Raw genomic sequence first — 23,494 nt, 5'->3', positions numbered from 1 at the left:
TGGCTGGCCCATCAGGCTGTGGAGGAGAGCAAGAGGCTCCTCCCCGGGCAGAAGCATCCTCCTGGGGAAAAGGGCTGCACCTCCTCTGGGGAACATCTCTGTGTTCGCTGATGGGGGAGCAGAAACCGCTGGCTTTACACCAGTAACCACACACGGGCAGGACAAGAGGCATTTTGCTCATCACCCCAACAGCCAGCCCCCTCTCCTCCTTCAGCTGGGTCTAGCTGCAGCCTGACAGTTGGACCATCTTGATGAAGTGACTCAGAAACACAGCTTCATCTGCTGGTGGATGAAACCCAGAGGAACAGGGCACGAACCCAGCAGTGGCTCCTAGCAGCCTTTCTCAAAGAGGGCTCAATGGTCTGCTCCACGTCCTGCCTGAGTGTGCCCAGCCCAGCGTGCCCAGCGCCTGCACAGCTAGCAGCTGCCTCCCGCTGCCCCTCAGATAACAATCCCATCAGCTTATTCACGCTGATTTAATTTTGTTTCAGCTTTTAAGGGCTAAGAACATAATAAACGGGAAGTTTTACAGTCCTGTGAATTGCAGTCGTTTGTGCACACATACCCCACACCCCCTTACCTCGGCTCAGGGTGCTGGGGGAGCTTCCAGCTGTGGCACAGCGGAGAGGGACCCGCGCTGTGCTTTAACCAGCTGTCCCCAGGAGGGCACAGGACACGCTGAGCCATTGCTCCCTGCAGCCAGCGAGGAGCTGAGCAGGCGATTTGGCCAGGACAGACCTGCCAAAGTGGGAGGGTGGCAGAAAGAAGAGGAGAAGTATTGCACCTGGGGTTCCTGGGCATCGCCAAGCCACCTCCTCCATACCAGACCTCCAGCAGGGGCTCTGCAGCTCCTGGGCTTCACCCCACCACCAGCTCCAGCCCTGTACCACGATTTGATGCTCGCTGTGCTTTCTGCAGCTTCCCCCATGCTCACAGGCTGTCTAACTGGAGTGGGGATGGCACAGGAAGAAAAATTTAAGCAGCCAAGAGGAAGCAGCAATGGATTTTGAGATATTTCTAGCACACAGCTAGGGTTTTAAAAGCAAAACCATCACTTGGAGAATGATCTGACAGACTGTTCGGCAAATGTTTGTGGCACTGTGCATCCTAGGGGTGTTTGCACTGCATTTTCTAATTAAAACTGCCCAGCACTCACTTAACAAACATGTTTATGAAGGCTCTGTTTCTTTTTTTCCTTCTTCTGCCTTTCAGTAGCAAAGATTTCCACAGCTTCAACAGGGCAACGTTAGTCCAGGAAGGAGAAATTGTCTCCAGTCATGTAGACTCCATTACTGGGAGAAAGGTGTGAACAGCAAGCATGTCTGGCAGACGGATTCATTATACCACCGTGTCCTTTATAATGGGAAATGAAAAGCCCATTCTGATAACTACACTTTATTATAATAGGTCAGAAGAAGTGAAAGGCATCATCTTATAAAATTAACTTCATAAAGACTGCCTTTAAAAAAAAATGTATCTGCCAGTTTATCCACCGCATCTTTCTTCAGAGATTTTTCTTCTTCTAGGGGAGCTGTGACTCCAAAGCCTCGTCCCGCTGCCTGTTCTCACTTTTGCCCTCTATCAGAGGGAATGGAGCTGTTTTCTCCTGATCAGCCCCAGGCACTTGTTTTGCCCGATGCTATAACGCCATGTCTTCGTCAAGGCAAAGAAAATAGGCAGCAAGGTAGTTAAGACTGAGAGACCCCAAAGGTCTTCCTTCTCTTCCTCCTTCTTCATAGGGAAGTCACAATGGAGGTAAGCTCACCCCACAGCCCTCCTGTGCTCTGACATACCTTTCAGTTGCTTCTTCATGCAACTCAAGTCCACTCTCAACAGCTGGGGATAATTTCTACGATTTAATAGCTTCTCACAATGTGTTTGGATTCGTTTCCTACAGGTGAAAGACAAGAGGTGGCCAGGCAGATGATGAAACATCTTCTAGGGGCACTGCTCTGACACCCTATCTCGCTCTGCTGAGGGTGGCTGGGACTAATTAGTCCCAGAGGAGGGCTGGAAGCGAAGGTCTTTGCAATTTTAGGAGAATTTATACTGAAAAAAAAAAAAACAACTACGTACTTTCAGGGTATGTTTTGCAAAGAAGGCAAAAGGAAAACACCATCCTCACCACACACCGCTCGAGGTGCAGTGCCAACAACTGCTCCTGTGGTGGTACAAGCATCAGGCACCAAACTACAGACAGACTCTGCAGTATTTATGTCTCCCATCGCATTAGATTGGGTGGCAATCTTTAAGACTTCTTCTAAATCTCACCTTTTCCTTTTCGGCAAAAATAAAAGGTGTCCTTGAAGTGTCACCTGGCAGTCGCAAACCAGCCTGGTTGGTAATATTCATGGAAGTTGGCGCAGGACGGAGGATAGGAGAGGACGCTATGAAACAAACGGTTAATTGGGACTTCAAATGAAGGTTGGATCTAATGTGAGAGATTTTAAAGGAGCCTAATTTTCAGAAATTGCCAGAGCTCCAATCTGTGAAAATGTGGCCTTTCACAGATCTCCAATTCAGCTTGCCACATCGAGAGTTCCTTTTGAAAAAAGTCGTGCCATAAAAGCCCCCCAATTTGGTAGCAAAAATTAGCAGCCTTCATGGGATATCAGTCCCTTTGTCTCTCCTCCCCTAACCACGGCTCTTTGGAAAGGACGAAGGACCATTTGTCTTTTGTTATTTTTACAGGTAGTGAAGATAAGAGTAGAATCTAATAAAGAACAAAAATGGTGAAAAAAAACACCCACAAAAGCTAAATCTTCACACCTAGCCCAAAAACTGCCCCTATAATTGAAAAGCATTTCTCCCTCTGAAGAAAATAACACCCATCAGGCCTCAAAAAGCCTCTCCTGACTGCATGACAGAGGCCAGCACCTCCAGCAGGAGGGGACAGAGGGACACCGAGTGCCCCGAAGCCATCGGGCTCAGGGTGGGAGGTGGGCACACGTCCACCCTGCAACCCCGATTTTGCAGGGGAAGGACTCCAGCCTTCAGGGCTGCTAACCTGAGCGCTCCTGACTTCAGCTCCTTCCTTCATCCCAAGGATTAGAACTCGATAGCCCCAAACTCCAGAATTAAACTCATTTACATCGAGTCTCCTGCGCGCATAAAGACAACCAGGGAAGGATTTCCTGAACTGCAAGTGCTGAGCAGCACGTGCGGGAAGCCTTCCAAATCTGCCATTCCAAGCATCCAACTCCCTTGTTTCGCTGTTCCAGCATCATTAACACCTACCACAGCGAGAGTTAAAAACGAAGACAGCTCCTTGACAAAGCTCAAAACACGCAAATATTGGTTTGGGGGTATAAACACACACAGTCTCCTGCCAAAGCAGCTGAGAAAAGGGGAAAAAAAAAGCAAGCGCAGAAGGAAGCAAGCTGAGAGACATCAGCTGCAGGGCTTAGGAGAGCGTGAAACAATAGAGGAGAAGCTTGTCCTGCAAAGCCTCCCACCTCCACGGGCCGGGGGCTGCTGCCCGGCGTGGCGGTGCCCAGCGGGGTCCCTGGCTGTCCCCAGGCTGTCCCCAGGCTGGCTGTCCCCAGCAGCCTCTCCTGGGCAGGCTAAGAGTGCCCCCTGCAGCCCTGCTGTCCATGCCGCCTCTGCTGCCAAGCGAGCGGTCGCAATTCCAAATAAATAAAGTAAGGAAATACAAATCGGACAGGTTCCTAAACGCAGGGAGAGCTCAAAGCTCCAGAGCAAAGGCAGCTGATTTAAAAGCAGAGAAAGCAATCTAGGAGGATGAAGTGCTGGGTAGCGCTCTGTCATGCCCGGTTTTAGCCTCTCTGAAGGGAAGGAGGAATGGCAGGGGTGCAGGGAGGGTTGTGGGTCCCTCCCCCCAAAGGCGTTGGCTTTTGAGGATGAAAACGACATCTCCGAATATCCGAGGTAAATGGAACGGATGTTCACGCGTCGCTCCAAGAACGCTGTCAGCAGTGCCCGGAGCCAGAAGCTGCATGTTCCTTGCAATATTAATCAGAGCGCTCCACTGCCCCTCCGCTCCCCAGCACTCAGGTGCCAGACAAGGCAGGAAGAAATAAAAATACCCAGACCCCTCATTCTCTGCTGGGCTTGTCTATTCTCTCGATACACATAAACCTCTCAGGTCCTTGAACATCACCCAGGGCCCTACCAGGCACAGATCCACCACGGCTTTGTTTGCTCTGCTGTTAGGAAGGACACGTTCACAGCCACGTTGCATTGAGTTACAGATCAGCGGAGCCCTGTGTGCCACCAGAACTCAGCACAGGAACTTGGAAGTCCAGGGTTTTTGCCCTGTTTCAAAAGGGCTCTCAGGGAAGTGGGGAAGCAGCAGCAACCAGGCTGCACCAGCAAGGTGCTCTTCCACAGGGCTCCTTACACTGTGCCTTTCCTCAACGTGTGCCCGACAGCTGAGTCACGGTCTGCAAGCAGTTAGAATCGAGGGCCCCGCTCCAAAACAGTGTCTCAACACACGGTTTTCCTCACCACCTTACACCCTTCCTCCATCCTGCAGGAATCAGGCTGCCAGCAGCACAGAAAACCTGTCCTTACCTGTGGGCGAGCCAGGAGAAGAGCATCACACGCTACCGAAGCGGCTCGAGTTCACTGTACACAGGGAACCGCATTGCTTCCTCTGCTCCTACAAATCCCTGCCCCACGGCTTCTCGCTAGGTAGCTCTCAGAGTGTGGCCTGAGAGGTTTCAAAGGGTTAAAGCAATTCCTCGGCTCAGTCCCTTCGGAAGGGACGCTGCTGCCCTGACCAGCTGAAGCCACCTGCCTTCTGCTTCAACGCTCAGCAGGAAAGCCTCCTCCTAACCCAGGAGTTGACCATTCCCTGTGGATAAATGCCACCACTTGCTTTTGCTGATGGAAAAAGGGATGGATGGAGCTGGACACTGATTCCCCAAAGTCCTTTGGGGATGCAGGAGGAAGAACAGAGCTGGGACCACAGCCTGGGGCAGCCAGGCACAGATTCTCATCCTGGGAGCAGAAAAGACAGCGTAAGCTGAACTCTCCAGCTGTACCTCTTTGCTGGGATGCGTTACACGGCTTAACGAGTCACTGCACAAAAGGCTGAGGGTACAAAGAAACCAGAGATCAGCCAGTGTGCAGAGGAATGCGGGCTGGGATCCTAAAATCCCTCTTCGCTGTTACGGCAGGTCTCGAGCCTGGCAAGGGATTCCTTGCTGGAGAGGCTCCGACAGGCAGCACAGCCTCACATCCTTACACAGGGATGCGCCACACCAAGTACACCAGGCACGTATCCAGGTACACAAAGCAAAACACTCGAAGGCAGAGCAAGATTTACGCGCTCCCTGTGTACTGGGAAGGAGCTACGGCACTGTGTGTGCAGGGCAGATGGAGGAGGGAGCCAGCCTGAGCTAAAACCTCTCAGAGCAGCTGTCTGCAGCGGCTCGCGGCACTCCTTCCCAGCCAGGTGTGCCAAGCAGCAGGAAAGCTGCCGCACACGGATCAGACAAGAGGGAAAAAAAATACAAGGCAATGTCATTTGGTCAACGGGGAGTGATGCCCATGCTCCGGGGACGTCTGCGACACAGCGAAGGGCCACCCAGCTCTGACAGCTCCCAGGGGCTGTAGTCACAACGCTGGCACGTGTCATCTCTGTCCCTCAGACAGAATTTCTGCAGCCATATTACCTGCTAAACCATTTCTACTTCCAGGTTTGCTTACTTCCACAAAAAAAAACCCAAACTCCTAATATTTACACTCCAGCAACAAGCTCCTGTATTCAAATCCTGCTGGCTCCCACACGGAGCACACCGCACACCCGACAAAGCGCGTTCCTACCTGAAGAGCTCCCTGATTTCCCTGACGGTGGCCTGGAATGGGATGTTTCGGACTAAGATCTTGGAAGTCTTCTGCTTCTTGACCGTTTGCTTCTTTCGGGAGGATTTCACGGCAGGCCTGTGAAGTCAACAGAAAGGGCAGGTGAGAACCACTGTGCAGCAGGGCATCTGGGCACCTTTCAAGTGAGGAGTCAGGAAAAATTAGCCAGCTGGCTCACAGCGACATCCTCACTGGCATCTTACTGGTGAGGATGGAAATTTCACAGGGTATGTCAAATAGGAATGAATGCAAGTGATTTAAATCCCACGTCTAAAAATCAAAGTTCCCAATCTGCTGAGTGCTGCCTGGTCTCAGTTGTGGTTGCAGGCCCGTACTTGCGCCTGCCACTAACTTTTCTTTTGAAGCCAAATCTTGTCTACCCAATTATCAGGAGGGGATATTATTTGTACATATGCAAACAATCTAATGTAAGCTACTTTTCATTCTTACTGGCTTAGAAAACAGAAAACAAAACTTTTTAATAGATTGTTAAATAAATTTATTTTGCTCAGGTTGTGTTGCATTTGAACAAGAGAAAAATTTACCTACAACAAAAAACCAGCAGCTTAAAGGAAAGCTTCGTACATTAAAATTCATTTAGTTGTTATCCAGACTGTAAAGTGCAGAATGGGCAAGGATGCTTCATTAAAGAGCTCAAGTACAAAGTGCAGCTCCTGAACTGTTGAATTCTGGTCCCTAGGTACCAGATTTTCAAAGGAATTTTGACATTTAAGAGACACCTCTTCTGGTAGGGTTTCCAAAGTGCCTGAACAACAGTTTCTGTGTGCTGACTGTCACCTTCAAACACCTGGATTAATTTTCAACTTCATGGATACAAGTCACCAAAATCCCAGCGGACAGGAGTCACAGACTTCAGCATTAAAGGCATAAATCTCAGTCAGTCATCCTCTTTATTTAACAGCAAGAAACACCTCCACAGAAAGGTCTGTCTGTGAGGCGCTGTCCCAAAAGCATTTGGGGAGCCTTTTCCTTGAATGCGGAAGTCTCAAGTGCCTGGTTCTCAATTTGGGATCACTTTTGGGGCCCCACCACTGCATGCTGCTTAGGGGTTTTACTTGGAAACATCTTTTACTGAGCAAACACCTTCACATCAGCTGATTTTTTTTTCCTTTTGAAGTAAGACTAAGGTGACTCCACTTAATTGTAACAAGAGCTGATGTGTGACCAGCACTACTGGTCACAACCCTCATGATGCAGAGATGCTAGCTAAGAAATGAAGAACCTACCAAGAACTGCAGCTTAAATGTAACCATGCTACAGAGGTAAATCGGCTTTACCTGATAGCTCTCTCTGAGATTTTCACCTCCAGCTTATGGCCATCTACAAGGCAGCCCTAAAAGTCAAAAAAAAAAAAATAAAAAGGAAAAAAAAAATAAGTCACAACAGCTTTCATGCTTCCAAGGTAGTGGCACAGCGCTTCACGTCTTTGCTCTTTCCCATATATTCCTCCCATTCTCCCCATCAAAGTTTTTCCCTGCTGAACACCGTTCAAACAAGGCCAGGTTTCTGATATGAGGCTGGAGACAGCCTGACCGACCGAAGCAGCAGCCCGCGTCCCTGATCTCCCTGCCGATCAGCCTCAGCTCTGCCACTAAGCTGGCAGAGGCGAGTCACTTCACTGCCTCCGACTACTGTTTCCTCTCCCTCTAGACTGCAAACTCTTCAAGGCAGGGAGCGTCTTACTGCTTGTTCTGGAATGAGCCAAGGATGACTCATTTGCTGTCAGTAGCCAATACAGCAAAAAAGAACTCTGCAAAATACCCGCTTTGCTGCTTTCTCCCTTCCCCCAGGATTCTGATTTCAAAACAATGGGGAACGCAAATCTAATCCCAAGACTCTGTGGGCTGTGGAACGTGAAATCACCACCTGTTGAAGGTGGGACCCACGGACTGCGGTCACGGAGCACGAACAGATTGTACAAACCCAGCAATTTCTTCAAACCTATCTAGAAAGGGATCGTTCCAGCTGTCTGGCCCGCTTCGCCCAGGTAATGCAGACCCGAGACTTGAATGGTGGTGTTCTAGCAGCACAAGGAACAACTTATTCCCTTGGAGGGCAGCCAAGCCCTGTGGCACATGTCATGGAGAAGGCATAAGGCTAGAAAACCCTGAAGCACTGGCAGATTTACAGAAGATAAAACAACTCCACAGCACTAAGTACTGAACAATATTTATTCTCATTTTGTGAGGGTCTGGGTCTCTGTCACCTCTGCAGAAGAAACCTTACAGAATAAAATCTCATTAAATTTGCATCTTCCATCATTTTCTGCCACCTCCACGTTGGATCAGTGCTAACAAACACCCTTGTGAACAAGCTCGTCCCTTAGACACCCCGTTCAACTAGATTTTGAACCTCGCAGCTCATCCATGCCTTTGCCCATCACCTCTGGAAAGAAACCTGGACAGACGATGCCTGAGCTTACCTGGAGCTGGCGCAGGGCTTTCTGAGCACCCTCTGGCTTCTTGTACTCCACAAATCCAAAGCCCATGGAGAGCAAAGTGCCTATGAGGAGAGCAAGGGAACTTCAGTTAGCAGGAAACGATGCTGTTAAACAGGAGATTTAAAGACAAACCAGAAGAAAGCGCTGTTGCTCGCTGATTAGACTAGGGGAACTCGCTGCCACAGCATCACATGCACTCACACCATGAATTGTGGTGCCCTGCACTGGCTCTTCAACACGATGCAGGGACAATTTGAAGCACAAGAAGTCTCTGAATCGTTGATTGTCAAAACTGGGGAGACAAAAAGTAATACCCCAGGGAAGGGGCCAGCCTGCCCATGCCCTGAAGTCAAAGGCCATCAAGGCTGTGCTTGCCCTAAGCAAAACCTTTCCTGTGTCTAAGCCCGTGGAAAGCAAGCAGGCAATGCAACAGCCCCAGCCACCTGTCCCTGCAGCACGCCAAGACCGATGCAGGCAGGGAGATGGCAAACGAACCACACTCAGCACAGCGCTCAGCCAGGGATTCTCAAAGATCCCGGCTGCTGCTGTGGATTAAAGCATGATGCCCTGCGATGATTCAGCCAGCGCATGACGCTGGCTGCTTTCTACTTGCATCTTGTATGGTCCTGAAGGAGTTGGCTTCTCTACGCACATCTCCACAAAGCCCACAATCGAGCTTAACCTTCTAGACTGAACCCCGGTGTATTTTTGGTTGCTGTTTTCAGCCATTTCAACAGGCGTACTTCTAGAAACATTACAGACTTCGCCAGCAAGAACACAAACGCTCATCTAGATGAATGCTAAAGCAACGCCACACCTGAGCCCTCAGCAACCAGCCAAGGGAAGGAATTGAACAGCAACATCTAGAGTACCTGCTTTGTCTTTCTTCTTGGATATCGTGCAGCTCTTCACAGCTCCCACTTTGGAGAATGTCTGCAAGGAATTCGGACACGTGACTCAGTTCTCTTTGTCACAGGCTTACAGCTCAGCTTGAGTGACAACGTGGCCCTCTTCCAGAGCCACGAGCACATGCTTACGAGCCCACCTCCCCCCGGCACACCTGAGCAGCAGTCAGTGCAGCTGCTTTTTCCATTATAAGATTGCTTCTGTGCAAATACACGTACAGAATTAAAAAAATGAACAGAAAATTAATACAGGTATTCTTAGAAACCCTCCTCAGAACCTCTGAGATGGCTCTGGAAGACCACTGCAGGTTACAAGATGCCCTCACCCAGGCAGGGACCTTAGGGTTGGGCAACTCCAGTGGTGCCCCAAGAAAACAGCTCCTTCCAGAGCCAAACAGGAGGGGCTGCCTTAGAGCAGCACACCAGCTATCTGATTCTCTTCTAAAACTGTAGCCACAAAGCAGAAAAAAAAGGAAAAATGGACAAGTCCCAGTCCTCCTCTCATATTTGTATTTGTTCCCAGAGCCCCCTGGATCAGGTCTATAGCAGTACCACAGTCCCAAGGCAGAGGAGCACAGGTCCAGAATGGACTAACACCCCACCAGCATTCCTGGGCCATGAAACATGGCATTGCACATGGCTACAAAAATTAGCAGGGGTGGGAACTTCCAGCTGTTTCTCCCAGCCTTGCTATTAACATCCCACGGGGCTTCAGAAATGCCACAATCCCTCCCAAGTGCTTTGCTGAGGTAAAGCAGCTCCGCGTTAGTAGAAACTTTAAGATGAAAAAGCACACCTCAGTGAAATGACCATTTATTTATTTAGCACACGAAGCAGTATCACAGCTGCTCAAGCTGAACCCAAGGAGAAGCACGTGAAGTGAGGAGTCTTAGAAGACTTCCTACTGCCTCCACCTGTCCCAAGGTGGAATTAAACCTCATCAAAACCGTTCCAGAAATGCTTGTCTAATTGATGCCTAAAACTCTAAGTGGAGGTTTCCAGCCCCAGTACAATCCAGGGCTCCCTCTTCTTCCCTTCATTAGCCCGTTTGTCTGCAACTGAACTCCTTTGGACACTATTCTTGGCACAACAGAAGTGGAGAAGAGCTTTCCCCTGGCCCTCTGCAGCCCAGCAGAGCCCTTCCTTTCAGCCCCTGCAGGCTGTAGGGGTTTTACTCCAGCAAGCAGCCCAGTCTGACCTCCAGCCCACTCCCATCCCACCCGAGTGGCCTGTGCTAAGTAAAACTCAGTCCCCCCTCTTTGCTTACAGCTTACCTCATTCAGTGTGTCTTCTGTGGTGGCGAAGTTGAGGTTTTTGATGAACAAGGTACACCCTGGCACGCTCTCTTCTTCTTCCTCATCCTCTTCATCCTCTTCCTCCTCCTGTGCTGCTCTTTCCTCTGAGCCCTCGACAGCTGTGGCCGTGTCATCACCTGATACAACAAGAACAAACACAACGCTGTGAGATGTAACAAAGCCAAATTTGGGTCGAGCTTGCCCCAGCTGAGAGTCAGTGTTCCAGCAGGGACAGAACAATCCTCTCTCGGCTCTTTGTGGGTGAACAGGGACTGAAGCAAGCTCAGCACACGGTATGTGAACATGTCAGCTGTGGAAACAGAGATACTGCCTGTCCTTTGAAAGCAGAAACTCCACAAACCTGCTTCCCCAGCACTCAAACGCCCTCACATCTTCCCTCACCAGACACTGCTGAACTAGGCAAGGGGCCTCAGCCTTGCTCGAGCATGCTTCTGCACTGCTCTACCTCACCTCTTGCTGACACTTATCTGCAGGATGCAAAATCCTGACTTCCCCATCAGCACACGAAGGCACTCGCTAGACAACAGAGTATACACACAAGCCATCATCCATTGGCTCTCCAACTCCTTTTCTTGCTAAACAACTCGGATTTTCACACTAGCTTCATCCTCTACAGCACAGCTGATGCTGTGCTCAGGAGGACCAAGCTAAGCACCTCCCTTGGGCATTACCATCATCCCCTTGATGAATTTCTAGGCGACGTCTCTCTCACTTTGCATGATAAACCTGTATGGGGTCAGGGGTGCTCAGAGAGCCCTCGGCTCTATTTCAAGAGCTGCCTTTCCCTACAGGGCTCCATCTGGTTGCCCTCCCTGCCCCGACACCATGCAGCCCAAACCTTTTTGGTCGGGTGGCCAAACTCTCCTCATCCCAGCCCGTGAGGAATCTGCCGACAAGGTATGGAAAAACTCATCGCCTCTGAAGGCAACTTGTCGAAGGAAGGGGGAGGGAAGAGATTTATTGGGACCGGGTGGGATGAAAAGGTGCCTCCATCTGTGGCTGGCACAATGAGAGGCCGCCACGCGCCGCCGCCTGAAGCCCTTCTGTGAGCGAGGCGAGGAGTTTACTGCGCATCCCTTCCCTTCCCTCTCCCAGATGCAGAGCGCCAGAGGCTGGCTGCAAAGACCATTATCAGCCCCAAGCAGCCTTCCAGGAGCTCCTGCGCTTAAAGCCCTTTATCTCGAGGTGAGGGTCTCGGTTACAGGGAGATAAAGCAGCCCCCCCGGCTCCCCTGGGCTCCGGCTGTCCCCTGTGACCCACACGCAGAACAGCAGCCCAGGAAGAGGCTTTTCATCAGCTTTTCTTGCCCCTCCCCAAACCTCAGAGTCCCAAAATAGCTTCCAACAAAATAAAACCTACATAAAGCCACGCTTCTCCGGCCTTTTTTTTTTTTTTTTTAAAAGGTTTAAAGGATCTTGAAAGGTTTTAAACATACAGGCAACATTTAATTGTTATAGCCCCTGTGGGAGGAGAAAGTCTGCTGGTGGAGGGAAGGTTATGCCCTTGTGGCAGTGGAAAATCACCCAGACAAAGCATACAGCAGGGCCTGACACAGGAGCACAGAGAAATGAGCACAGGGACCCTTGATCTGACACAGGCACATCTCAGCTGCCTGTTGTGGCAAGCTGGCTGCCCACGGACAGGGACGGTGGCCTTGCACAGCACGCAGCCACCCCAAAGCCACACTCCGGGGGGCAGGTCGGGCTCAAAGAGAACTGCTACAGCTCTCCTGATGGCTGCTGTACAGAGCAGACCAAAAATCTCCTCCCCTTGCCCAGAGCATCAGCCCAGGCCAACTGGATCATGTGCTGTGGGCAGCACCACACTGTCTGCGTCTCACCCAGGAGGTGGGGAGTGCAGAGACAGGATGGAGCCCAGTGCTTGTGTGGGACACACTGCGGGTGTGTTCTTAGGGGACCCTAAAAACCACACTGAGGACACAAAGAGAATGTTTCCCTACCAAACAGTTCAGGAACATCAGCATTGCTGCTTCAGATAGAATACAGCAGGGGAGTGCCCAGAGTTACCTCCTAACCCGAAGTTAAAGCTCTTACCAGGTGCCAGGCTTGCTTCTCCCTCCTGTTCTGGAGTCGCTGTGTTTTTTTTCTGAGGGGCTGGGCTGGAAAAGACACCCATTGGAGCCCATTCCAGATACAGTGGTGTGGAGTGAAACTGAAGAGAACGGAGGAGAAACACAAAGAGCATTAGGTAAGGCATGAAAACAGCTCTGCTCTGAGCTTTTCCACTCAGACACACTTATGGAAAACAGCTGTAGGAAAGCTAAGCAAGGTTTTTGCCTGGTTCAACTATCTTACCCTGAAGGAGAATCAGTATCCACCAGACACAGGGCCAACCTGCCAAATGGCACCCAGAGGTCAAGGAGCAAGGCCACAGCTGGGCAAACAGGCTAAAAGAGGAGCTCTGGGCTTCAGTACCACACACCCCTATTGCAAAAAGTACCAGAAACCCTCTCGCAGGCCACAAAGGAATTATTATAGGATAGCAGTGACTGAGAACTCACATCCTCTAAAACCTTTTAACAAGCACTCCTTTCTGCAGCTCCATAATTAGCCAAGACCCACACTCTCCAGGCAGCTGCCTGCCCCTGGCCATGCTCACCTTGGAGTAAGCCAGCCTGGTGAACGCTTGCTTGGCCTCAGTTGGCTCCAGGAACTCCACGATGGCTGTGATGCCTCCTGCAGGGAGCAGCACCCGGCCCAGGCTGCCGTGCTTGCCAAAAAGGACCTCCAGCTCTGACACGCTCGTGCTGGCGGGGAGGTTCTTGACCAGGATCACGGTTTTACTCCGCTTGCCAGCGGCCTGCCATGTTGGGTGGGGGGAAAAGAGAAAGGGGAGATGGGATTTTAGAAAGCCACACAGGATGCATTTCAACTATCCCAAGCACAGTTGCATTTGCAAGTGTTCAGAAGGTTTCCTAACTCTTTTAAGAGTTCAATCCTGCAAGATGAGGATTAATTAATAATTTCAAAGAGAGATGAGGATGTCAGGACTAGGCAACCATAGAAGAGGCATGTCCAGTTTGCTGCCTCCAGCTGGGCATCTCACCTGACTGAAGGAATCCAGGCTGACTCCATTTTCAATTAGGAACCGGCGAATTTCCTGCACCAGCTCGGTTTCTCCCAGAGCGACCCTCACTGCCACGCTGTCTTTGCTCTCCTGCAGGCAAGAACATCAGTTAGAAACATGACAGAGGTCAAAGCAGGGAAGCAAAGGGCCTGATCCAGGAAAGTACTGAGCAACTGTTGTTCCTGCTTCTCTGAGAAGCATCAGGAGCTTGGAAGAGAGCTTGAAGGCAAAATGCTCCCGCTCCTCTGAATCTTCTGGGAGTAGCTAAGTGGCAGGGTGTAAGTTTTTATCAGCTTCCAGCCACATACGAACTCAAAATTCAGCCACAGAGAAGATATTGTGGGGAGGGGGGAGAAGAATGTCATTTTGTCTTCCAGTGACAAAGGGATTGGCCCCCACAGAGAAGCTACAGGACCACTGATCTTTCAGCCTGTCCAGTACTCATGATGGCGCAGCAGCTTTTGCTGCACAAGACCATCAGGCAGGTTCTGGCCCTTAGAAAACAGGTGGGAAAATGATCTCCCATCCCCGCTGATCAATAACCAACTCACGTGATCCAGCACTTGGCTTTTTGAAGCGTTGTACTTCTGAGCAATGGCATCAGCCACAGCATTTGTCCCCACAAACAACGTGTTCCAGTTGTGAGAGCTGCGGAGAGAAAAAAGAGCCAGGTTCGAAGCCCTGCAGTCTTCTTCCACTGACAACTTCTACTCTATGGTCCTGGGAAAAACAGCTTTGAACGCCACCGCTATCAGCCAGGGTACTAAGTTAGAGGGGGAGAAGGGTAGAAAACCCTTAGAGAATGAAGAGAATAAAGCAAACATGACTGGAGAGCAAACGAAGGCAGCAGTGCTGGCACCTTAGCTCTTCTTCCCTAGCAGGTCCTTGGGCACAGCCATGCAGTTACAGCTGGAAGTTCAGATCTTAGCTCAGAGGAACACTTTTCTTTTTTTTTTTTACCTGGTTTCCTAAAAACACAAAGCCTGTGCAAGCAAGGCTGCACTCCTCCCCCATAAAGTCTGAATATATTGTAAACTTTCGAATCAATCTGTTGCAGAGGAAAATAGCCCCAAACTCCTGCAGGTTTTAGAAATACAGGTGGCCAAGCAGAGAAAGACCAAGTGATCTGAAACCAGTACCCCCAAAGAGTTACAGGACCAGACCAACTTTTGAGAGGCACCAGACAGACTCGTACACAGAGCCACCGAACCCCATGTTTCTCTCAATTTGTGCTACTCACTAAACTACCAGAGCAACTTGGAGAGAGGAGTCAAGTAGATAGGAGATACAAGAATCAGAAAGGTGCACAATAAATGCTTTATTGGCTCTGGTAACCTCTACATCCCCTGCAAAGATGCATTCTGGCCATTTGGGAATTTGGCAGGCTGTATCATCATACCGTGCTACAAGACACCTTTGTACCTGGCACTGTTGGCCTTTTCCTTGGCCTCTTTCTGCTTTTTGTAGGAGGAAGACTCGTCTGCAACCTCATCTTCAATTTTTTCCTTTTTGATTGTGGAGGGCAAAAGATGCATCATTCTACCCTAGAAGGAAGGAAGAAGAGGTCCAGAAGCTCTGAAATAACCCAAAAGAAACTCACGAACTAAGTAAGCAAAGGGAAGAAACTTTCAGGCACCTTTCCTAGTCCAGTGAACTAGGTGAAAGAGGGAACCTTCCTCCCCAGAGGAGGCATTACTGCACTAAGTGTAGCCATGTAGTATGAGAGACTCAGGCCTCTTTTCTCTTAGCTCAGATTTTGGTGACCCTGAAGCTGTTCACACCAGGCTGCCCTATCAGAAGGGACTGTTCTCAGAGCAAGGCGGAATTGCCTCTGCCCCTTAGCACCCAGAGGAACCCCGTTAAGCAAAGCACAGGAGCAACAAACACCCTCCCAGCACAGGAAACCCCTTGATGGCTGTACCTGGAACACCTGCCCGTCCATTTCCGCATAGGCCTTCACCGCGTGCTCGGGCATCATGTAGGTGATGAAAGCAAATCCTTTGGGCTTCTTGGTCAGTCTGTCTATAGGGAAATGGATGTCCGAGAGGGGTCCTGCGAGAGGAAAGGCCTTTCCATGAGAGTCGTCATCGCACTGCCATTGCTCCCAACAGCACTTTGAACTGGCACCTCCCGACCAAAGAAATGCAGCTGCTTAGAACTTGCCTTCTTTATCTTAAGTCAGGAACAAGGATTTCCACAATCTAACCCTCCGACTCCCCCAGGACACTCTAATGCCAAGAGAAAGTTCAATTTACCTAACTTTAAGCAAAAAGGGAAGCTTGAAGCTTCCACCTCACATGCCAAACATTAACAGGAATTTGGGGTACTCAGAAATTCAGCTTACCTACAAAACCTAGAAGTGTCCTGCATGATCAGTGTTTCATGCAGCAGGTGCTTTCCGCTACCCTCTCCTCCTTCCTATCCCACCAGGACTCTGAGACTGACTGGCAAGAGCTTTTACTGCTGCCTTGGAGATGTGATGAGGAATGAGGGCACACACACAGCTTGCTTTGAGCTAAGCGCAACAGCACCAGGATCGGTTTCAAAGCCAAGCAACCACACCCTATCACACCGGGCAATAAAGATGAGGTGTAGGACACAGAGCTTCACACATCCGCTCCCACCAAGCAAACCTCTGTCCCAGCCCCGCAGCAAGAACGTACCATACTTGGAAAAGATCTTCTCTAAGTCCTCCTCAGTGCTGGTAAAAGGCAGATTCCTGACAAAGAGCCTTCCTGATTCAGACAGGTCCTCTTCTTCCTCATCGTCCCTCTTCCTTCGTTGCCACGGCTTGTCATCAGTTTTTGCTGGAACAGTTTCTTTTGGGGTATTCCCACACCGGAATACCTCGACGTATTGCCCACCTAGTCCACAAACACAAGCACGTTAGATGCTTCCCATGGCCATGGGAAATTTATATCAATGAGTTAAGAGTCTGGGCTTACAGCAGTGACACAGGCAATTACAACTCGAAAAACACGAGCAGAACTCTGCCTGATTAAACAAAAGGATGAGGGCTGCAAGAGATTAGTCTTCATGAAAAGCAGAGTAATGCTTGCTAGCCAGCTGCACAGCCCCCTTCCCCTTCAGAGCTCCAACACTTCTGCCTCTGCCAGCCTCATTCACTGGCTTCTAAGCCTGTGTTCCCATCCTACATGGTTTTTTTTACAAGTATAAGTTGAGCAGTTCCACTACAGACCAGGCCAGGAGCAGCTTTCAAACACAGATTTACAGAGTCATTTCTACAAATCCCCTGCAGTATCCCACCTAGATTTAAACAGTATTGTTTTTATGCCAAGAACAAGATACACTTCAGGCACGTGGCAAGAGACAAGAGCCACAGAGCACACGGCTCAGTCCGTTGCCAAGTCTAAGCTGCTCCTGATGGCACTGACATAGCACCTGGTTATCCCACGTCAGCAGCACAGAGCAAACCACCCCCACCATCTGCCTGGGAAAAACTGAAGCAATGGGAGATTCTTTCGCAGGGAACACTTCAGCAGCTGAGCACCCTGCCATCGGCAGCAGCCGGAAAGAGAAGGAACAAACAGCCCTTACCTAGGTATTCTTTTTTCCGTTTCAAGGCCCTTTGCACTTCTGCTTCACTCTTCAAGTCAACAAAGACATAACCTTGGAGGAAGGAAAGGTTCAGCTGAGCATCATGTGGGGTGCACAGAGTCACTAATTGGCTAATTAAGGGTGAATCAGGCTTTTAAAATATAGATTCCTATAGATAAAGCATTCAGGTCCCATTAAAGTTTCAATCCAGCCTGAAAAAAGCCCCATCAGACGGGAAGGCTGCCTTTTAATAGCTCTTTCTCTACATACAAACCAAACAAGCCCAATTTAACAGCTGAAGTAGGCTTTCACAGGTGTCTCCAAGCCATCAAGAGCAAAGGAAAGGTGCATCGGCTCTTAGGCTATGAAAGAAAAACAGCATGCGAAGTTCCCTGCCAGCTCCGAGGACCTGCTCTTTCTGATGGGTACCTCCAGTAACTGCAGCCCATCAGAAGCCCACCTGGGTTACAGATGGATTTTACAGATGGATTAGCAGCAGCAGCCCTTCCCAGAGGAAGGGACCTTTCCTTGGCATGGTTTGGGAAGTTTAGGAAAGTTCCAGGGGCAGATGAAAGAACAGGCTCCTGCTGCTGTATGCTGCACTACCCTAAGGGAGCACAGCCAACATTACTCTGCCCACGGCATCCTATGGATGGCAACTAGGGCAGGTGAGCTGCAAAGTCACAGAAAGGTCTATAAGAATCAGGGCACGAGCCAGCAATTTAGAACTACAGATGGAAAGAGCAGTGGTGTGATTCAGAGGTCCTCCAAGTCACAGATCCAACTCCCTTCAACATTTATACATTACCTGTGTTTTTCCCCTGGGCATTTTTTCCTATCCGGATTGCCACTGGCTTCAGGGGCAAGAAGAATTCTCGAATCTTTTGCTGCAGGAAGAATAAGAATTGCTTAAATGAGTTCTCAGATACAGGGAGCAGGTTTCATACTCTTTTACAAGCACTATAAAAACACCACATGCAACATACAGCATTTCTGCACAAAACCAGGTAAAAAGCTTCTCTGTCTGCCCATACAACCCTCAGCACAGCTCCACTGAGTGAAGAAAGGGGCCTCTTAAAAGATTTGGTTGAGTTACAAACTGGGAATACCCAGTAACGCTCATTCCCAGCTTGGGAACAAAGCTCACCTCAGTAATGTTCAGAGGAACACCACGCAGTTTCACTGTGTATGGCGTGCTTGCTTCTCCCGAGCTGACCTGGTTCTTCTGCTGCATGGAAGGACAGGAAAAAAAAGCAGCTGAATGAAAAACAGTAAAAGTCACAGCACAACAAGCTGATTTCGCCCAGCAAACAGGAGGTGTGAGATAAAAACAAAGAGATTCTCTCAGTTGCCTCAGCCTGGGCAGGAGGTGCCGGATGAGGGTGCAAGGTTTGACTGGGATGTTCAAACAACTGCTAAAAAGCAACCTCTGCAGAAGAACATTCCCTGCAGACAGAGACGGGAAAGAGAAAAGCCTCTGAGGAGTGCACTAACAGCACTTCTTAGGAAGCCCTAGTTTCATAAAAATGGAATTTAATCAGCACTGAAAAGATATCTGGCAAACTTTTTTTTAATGTCTCCCACCCAGTAGACCAACAAAGCTGGTACCTGGGGGTCTTGCAGATTTCAAGCTCTCAATCTCATTCCTGGAGCAGCCAACAAAAACATACTACCCCATGAAATTCCTGCTTTAAGACAGACAAAATATAATTCAATAATACCTCTACTGTGGAGCCTTTTTTCTTCTTCTCTGCTGGTGACTCTTGCTGTGGTTTTGCCTTCCCCCTTTTTTCTGTGTGGGTGCTGACGGTTTCTGTAGTGTCTGAGTCCTCCTCACTCTCACTCTCCTCTTCCATCTCTTCACTGTCTGTTTCTTCTTCTGTGCTAGAGGAGGACGAATCCTTCACTACTTTAGATTTCAGGTAATCCATATCCGAGAGGTCTGCCCTGGCAGCTGCCTTCTTCTCCTGTCCTTTCTTTGCTGTCAGAAAGAAGACCAAAGAAGTTTTGCACACAGATACTGCAGCTTTCTCCTCAAGCACGTAAAAGCTGAGAACAGACACAATCACTAGAACCAATACTCTCCTCTTCCCTTTCTGCATGAAGAAAAGATTTGGAAACAGCAGAGCAAATTTAAATCAGCACTTCCACACTGACATGCCTGGAGTACTGTTTAAGCAACAGTTCATATATAAAATAAATTAGAAAGGAGCTTGAGGCATTTCATGAATTATTTTGTCTCCACTTTAACTAAATACTTCAAATGGACTCCAGAGAAGATTTTCATTTGTTCAGTTTAGTTCTGTATGGTAAAAGACAGAGGAAGCCATTTCGAAAAATACCATCCCAGAGATCGACTGACCACACCTACATTTTAGTTACCCAAACAGAGGCAAATAAGAGCAGGCAAGATGCCGTTTACCCCAAAAGAACATAAGGCAATACCACACAGGGAGCAAGAAAGGCTCCAAAACCACATCCATCACTGGTGCAAAGAACACTAGAGACTAAAAACACCAGACTACAGCCCAGATTTCTCACTCTAAGTCACCCCAGTGCTCCACTAGACACATTTTTCCTTCTAGGACCTAACACACCAAACTCTGCCCATTCCCATCAACTCTGACAGTGCCCGAGGACACACCAACATTTTCAGAAACATTCAAAGGCAGACCATGTCCACAGAAATCAGTTAAAGGCTTCTAACCAAATGGAAACCACATCCAGCTTTGGAAATGCTGGCAATGAAAGGGGCCATAGGCTAGGTCGGCACTAAGGGAGAGAGACGTTCGCGCTGTTACTCTTCCTAGGCTTGCAGTTAAGGGCCCAGGAGAAAGCACAAATGTTATCCACTTAATACCAGAAACTGCATTTCTCCACATTTGGGGAGGTAAACCCTAAACCTAAAGCGTACAGAGCAAGTCTCACAGCGGGGAAGCTACCTAAGGACCAAAGATGAGCAAAGGTCGTTCCTTTTGGTACCTTTGGTTTCCTCCTCATCTTCGGAGGGCTCACTCTCATCCCTCTCCTCCTCGCTCAGATCCTCGGACTCGTCTGAATCGAAGTTCAGATAATCAGCTGCTGCCTTTGATTTTTCCTTCTTGGACTTTTCTGCCAAAGTGTCGTTAGCCCAGGTGGCCACCTGAGACCGTCTCTGGTGAACCACCAAGAATTCCTGGAATGTTTCATCTCCTTCCAGCTGTTGAAAAATAAACCAAGCAGACAAACTGTGAAGACAGACAGAAGAGAGGCAGTAGCAAGTTTGAATTCAAAGATAGCTCATTTCCAGCAACATAAAACTCATAAAGGGGAAGCCACTTTACACAAGGTGAGCACTTAGTCACTAACATCTTCCCCATCTCTCAGCCCGACACCTTGTTGTTCTCATTGTTTATAAAGCACTTTAAGGAAAAAAAGAAAACGTTAAAGGAGAAAGTGCACAAGGCCAACATAACAAAACTTGCATGTGGTTTGAAAACACAGTTGTTGAAACAGGGTTGTCCTGGACGCAGTGTTTGTTCACAGAGGAGTAGTTAACAACTAAAAAAAAAATCAATTTAAAATGTTGGGATTGTCAGAATCATGGTTTGTTGCAGCAGAATTGACTGTCGTGGAATTCTTTACATTATATAACTTGTCTGAATTGACAGCTATGAAAGCAATTCAGAAAAAAAGCTATATTACTCCTGCTTTTAATGTAAGTTAGCAACAATGTAGGGACTGGAACTAAAACTTAACTCACCTTCTTTAAGTCTCCTGCGGGGTCTGTCTTCTTTTTTTTCTAGGAAGATAAACCATATTTAGAAAGCCTTATTAGAAGCAGAGGCAATATCACTTCTCAGGTAACCTAAGGGTACAGGGAACATAGGTCCCAGGGCAAAAAACGCCAGAACCAGGCCTCCAGCATCAGCTGTCCCAGCTGCTCAATCCCCTTTCCCACACACCCGGCTATCCTCTCTGCCAAGTCACTGACGCACGCCAGATTTTTAATGGAAAAGAAAAAAAAAAAAAGCAAGACTTACTTTCTTTGTGTCTGCAGGAGCCGCGCTTGTCACAGGTTTCTCAGGCTGCTTTTCCAAGGCAGGGACCTTCTGAGAGTGCTTACTCCACGCTTTGGGTTTTGAAGGGTCACCAAAAGACTTGCATAACTCCACCTGAGAGGAATAAATCAAGTCTTTAAAAATAAACAGTCTGGTTGAAACAGTCTGAACAGCGCTCAACTGAACAGTCAAGTTCTTGTGTCTATGACAGATAGCCCTCTGCCTCATACAGTAGGATGAAACACTTTAAATAAATTAAAAAAAAACGAGCTCAAATTCACAAGTTCAGATGATCACAGCTCAAAACCTGACGTTGATGTTCCTGAAATCACTGTTGAAAATCACAGAAGACAGACCATCCGTATCGGCTACCTGCTTAGGACACCAGCAAAAAGGCCTGACATCAGGCTTTGCTGTTTTGCTGCAGAGAACTTAAAATTCAGACTTTTTTGCACGCTAGCTGCTCATCAGTAAGACTACCAAGACCTCCAATTATCAACTTTATTCTGAATCAAAAGAAGGTATTTTTAAGATCAACTCACAGTGATTCTGGAGGTGTCTATGAAGCTCCTGTTGAAGTGGTTCAGTGCCACCTGAGCTTCTTCTTCAGACTTGTAGCCGATGAAGCCGAATTTCCGGAATTTGCCATCCTTGGTGAACTTCAAGCAGCAATCGGTCAGTGTGCCAAAGGCTGCAAACAGCTTCCGAAAGCGATCTTCCTTCATCTGGGAAATGAGGAACAGGAAAAGAAGTCAGCAATGTGATATAACCACAGAGATGCTTTGCGGACACATCCAAACAAAAACACTTACCAACAACGGACTTCTGAAAAAATAAAATCACGTTGTATTGTGGCAGGGCTGATAAGAAACACACAGCAACTACGAAAGCTCTTCATCTCCCCTGCAAATTCCCTACACATACATTTCTGTGCCTCCAACAGCTCCCCACCCAAACACTGCACCCAGGTGGGGGGCTGCCCTCAATCCAGCACCCACAGGCAGCTGCCTGCACCTCCACGAGATCCCTGACCCACAGCACCCCAACCACTGAGGGTCCTGTCCCCCCTCCTCCAGCACTCCCTCACGTCCTCTAGCCAAGCCGAGGGCTCTCTGTGCTAGGACATAGAATCAGAGAACCATTAAGGTGGGAAAAGCCCTTCAAGATCACCTGGTCCAACCATCCTCCTACCATTTCAACCACTAACCCCTGTCCCTGTGCACCATGCCCGACCTTTCCTTAAGCAACCCAAGGGACGGTGACTCCACCACCTCCCTGAGCAACCCATCCCAACATCTGACTGCTCTTTCTGAGAAGAAATGTCTCCTCATTTCCAACCTGAGCATAACCTGAGGCCATTCCCTCTAGTCCTATCGCTAGTTACCTGTGAGAAGAAGCCGACCCCCAGCTCCCCACACATTCCTTTCAGGCAGTTGTAGAAAGCAATAAGGTCTGCCCTGAGCCTCCTCTTCTCCAGACCAAACACCCCCAGTTCCCTCAGCCACTCCACACAGGACTTGTGCTCCAGGCCCTTCACCAGCTTTGCAGCCCTTCTCTGGACACGCTCCAGGGCCTCGATGTCCTTCTGGTAGTGAGGGGCCCAAAGCTGAGCACAGCACTCGAGGTGCGGCCTCACCAGAGCACAGGGAGACCATCACCTCCCTGCTCCTGCTGGCCGCAGTACTCCTGACACAAGCCAAGTTGCCATTTGCCTTCTGGGCACGCTGCCGGCTCCCTGCTCGCTCCCTGCTCCCTCCCCGAGGCCTCCCCGGGACCCCACCGGGGCCCCCCCGCTCCCAGCAGCCCGTACCCGGCCCCCCAGGCCCCACTCCCCCCGAACACCGCCCCGCTGAGGCCGCCACCGCCGCTCTCACCCCGTTGGGGAGGTTCTTCACGATGAGCCTCGACATGTCGGCGACAGAGAGGGGCGGCGACAGCGACCGCGACACGAGGAGGGCCGCGCCGCGCTCAGCCGGGCGCACGCCACGCCGTGGGCGCCGCCATGTTGCCGCCGCGTCACGTGGGCCTGGGACCGGCAGCGCGCAGGCGCGGAAGTGAGAGCGGGGCAGAGGGGAGGGGCCGTGGCAACGGGCCCTAGCAACGCCCATAGCAACGGGCCCTAGCAACGGGCCCGAGCCTGATGGGGCCTGGGGGGGGGGGAAAGGAGGGGGATGAAGGTGGCCATGAGGGACAGTGAGGGGACAAGGGGACACGGAGGGGACAAGGGGGCCACCAGGGGGTGTCACCTCCCCGGGGGTGTCCTCTCCCTGCCAGCCCGGGGACACAGCCCCTGGGGCC

General features: G+C 49.7%; 1 protein-coding gene across 2 annotated transcripts in view; it reads right to left on the bottom strand.

Moving 5' to 3' along the window:
- The window catches only part of RBM19 (RNA binding motif protein 19), a 60,175-nt gene extending 36,959 nt beyond the window's left edge, over positions 1-23,216 (bottom strand). Inside the window, exons 1-21 of one of the 2 annotated variants that reach the window (XM_035340649.1) lie at positions 23,071-23,216; positions 21,739-21,921; positions 21,179-21,310; positions 20,899-20,937; positions 20,139-20,355; positions 18,878-19,137; positions 18,304-18,384; positions 17,965-18,043; positions 17,157-17,228; positions 16,262-16,462; positions 15,520-15,650; positions 15,021-15,142; positions 14,150-14,246; positions 13,578-13,688; positions 13,131-13,331; positions 12,566-12,683; positions 10,470-10,627; positions 9,163-9,223; positions 8,273-8,352; positions 7,128-7,183; positions 5,791-5,907 (exon numbers count right to left, since the gene is read on the bottom strand). In XM_035340649.1, coding sequence (XP_035196540.1) covers positions 5,791-5,907; positions 7,128-7,183; positions 8,273-8,352; positions 9,163-9,223; positions 10,470-10,627; positions 12,566-12,683; positions 13,131-13,331; positions 13,578-13,688; positions 14,150-14,246; positions 15,021-15,142; positions 15,520-15,650; positions 16,262-16,462; positions 17,157-17,228; positions 17,965-18,043; positions 18,304-18,384; positions 18,878-19,137; positions 20,139-20,355; positions 20,899-20,937; positions 21,179-21,310; positions 21,739-21,921; positions 23,071-23,106 — 2,552 coding nt within the window. In that variant the 5' untranslated portion in view covers positions 23,107-23,216. The remainder of the gene's footprint in view (positions 1-5,790; positions 5,908-7,127; positions 7,184-8,272; positions 8,353-9,162; positions 9,224-10,469; positions 10,628-12,565; positions 12,684-13,130; positions 13,332-13,577; positions 13,689-14,149; positions 14,247-15,020; positions 15,143-15,519; positions 15,651-16,261; positions 16,463-17,156; positions 17,229-17,964; positions 18,044-18,303; positions 18,385-18,877; positions 19,138-20,138; positions 20,356-20,898; positions 20,938-21,178; positions 21,311-21,738; positions 21,922-23,070) is intronic. The other variant, XM_035340650.1, reaches the window with a different exon arrangement.
- Between the last annotated feature and the right edge of the window lie 278 nt (positions 23,217-23,494).

The sequence above is a fragment of the Oxyura jamaicensis genome, chromosome 15, assembly GCF_011077185.1.
Source record: "Oxyura jamaicensis isolate SHBP4307 breed ruddy duck chromosome 15, BPBGC_Ojam_1.0, whole genome shotgun sequence".
Classification (NCBI taxonomy): Eukaryota; Metazoa; Chordata; class Aves; order Anseriformes; family Anatidae; genus Oxyura; species Oxyura jamaicensis.
The sequence above is the reverse complement of the archived record's forward strand: the minus strand, read 5'-3'. Positions and strand labels throughout refer to the sequence as shown.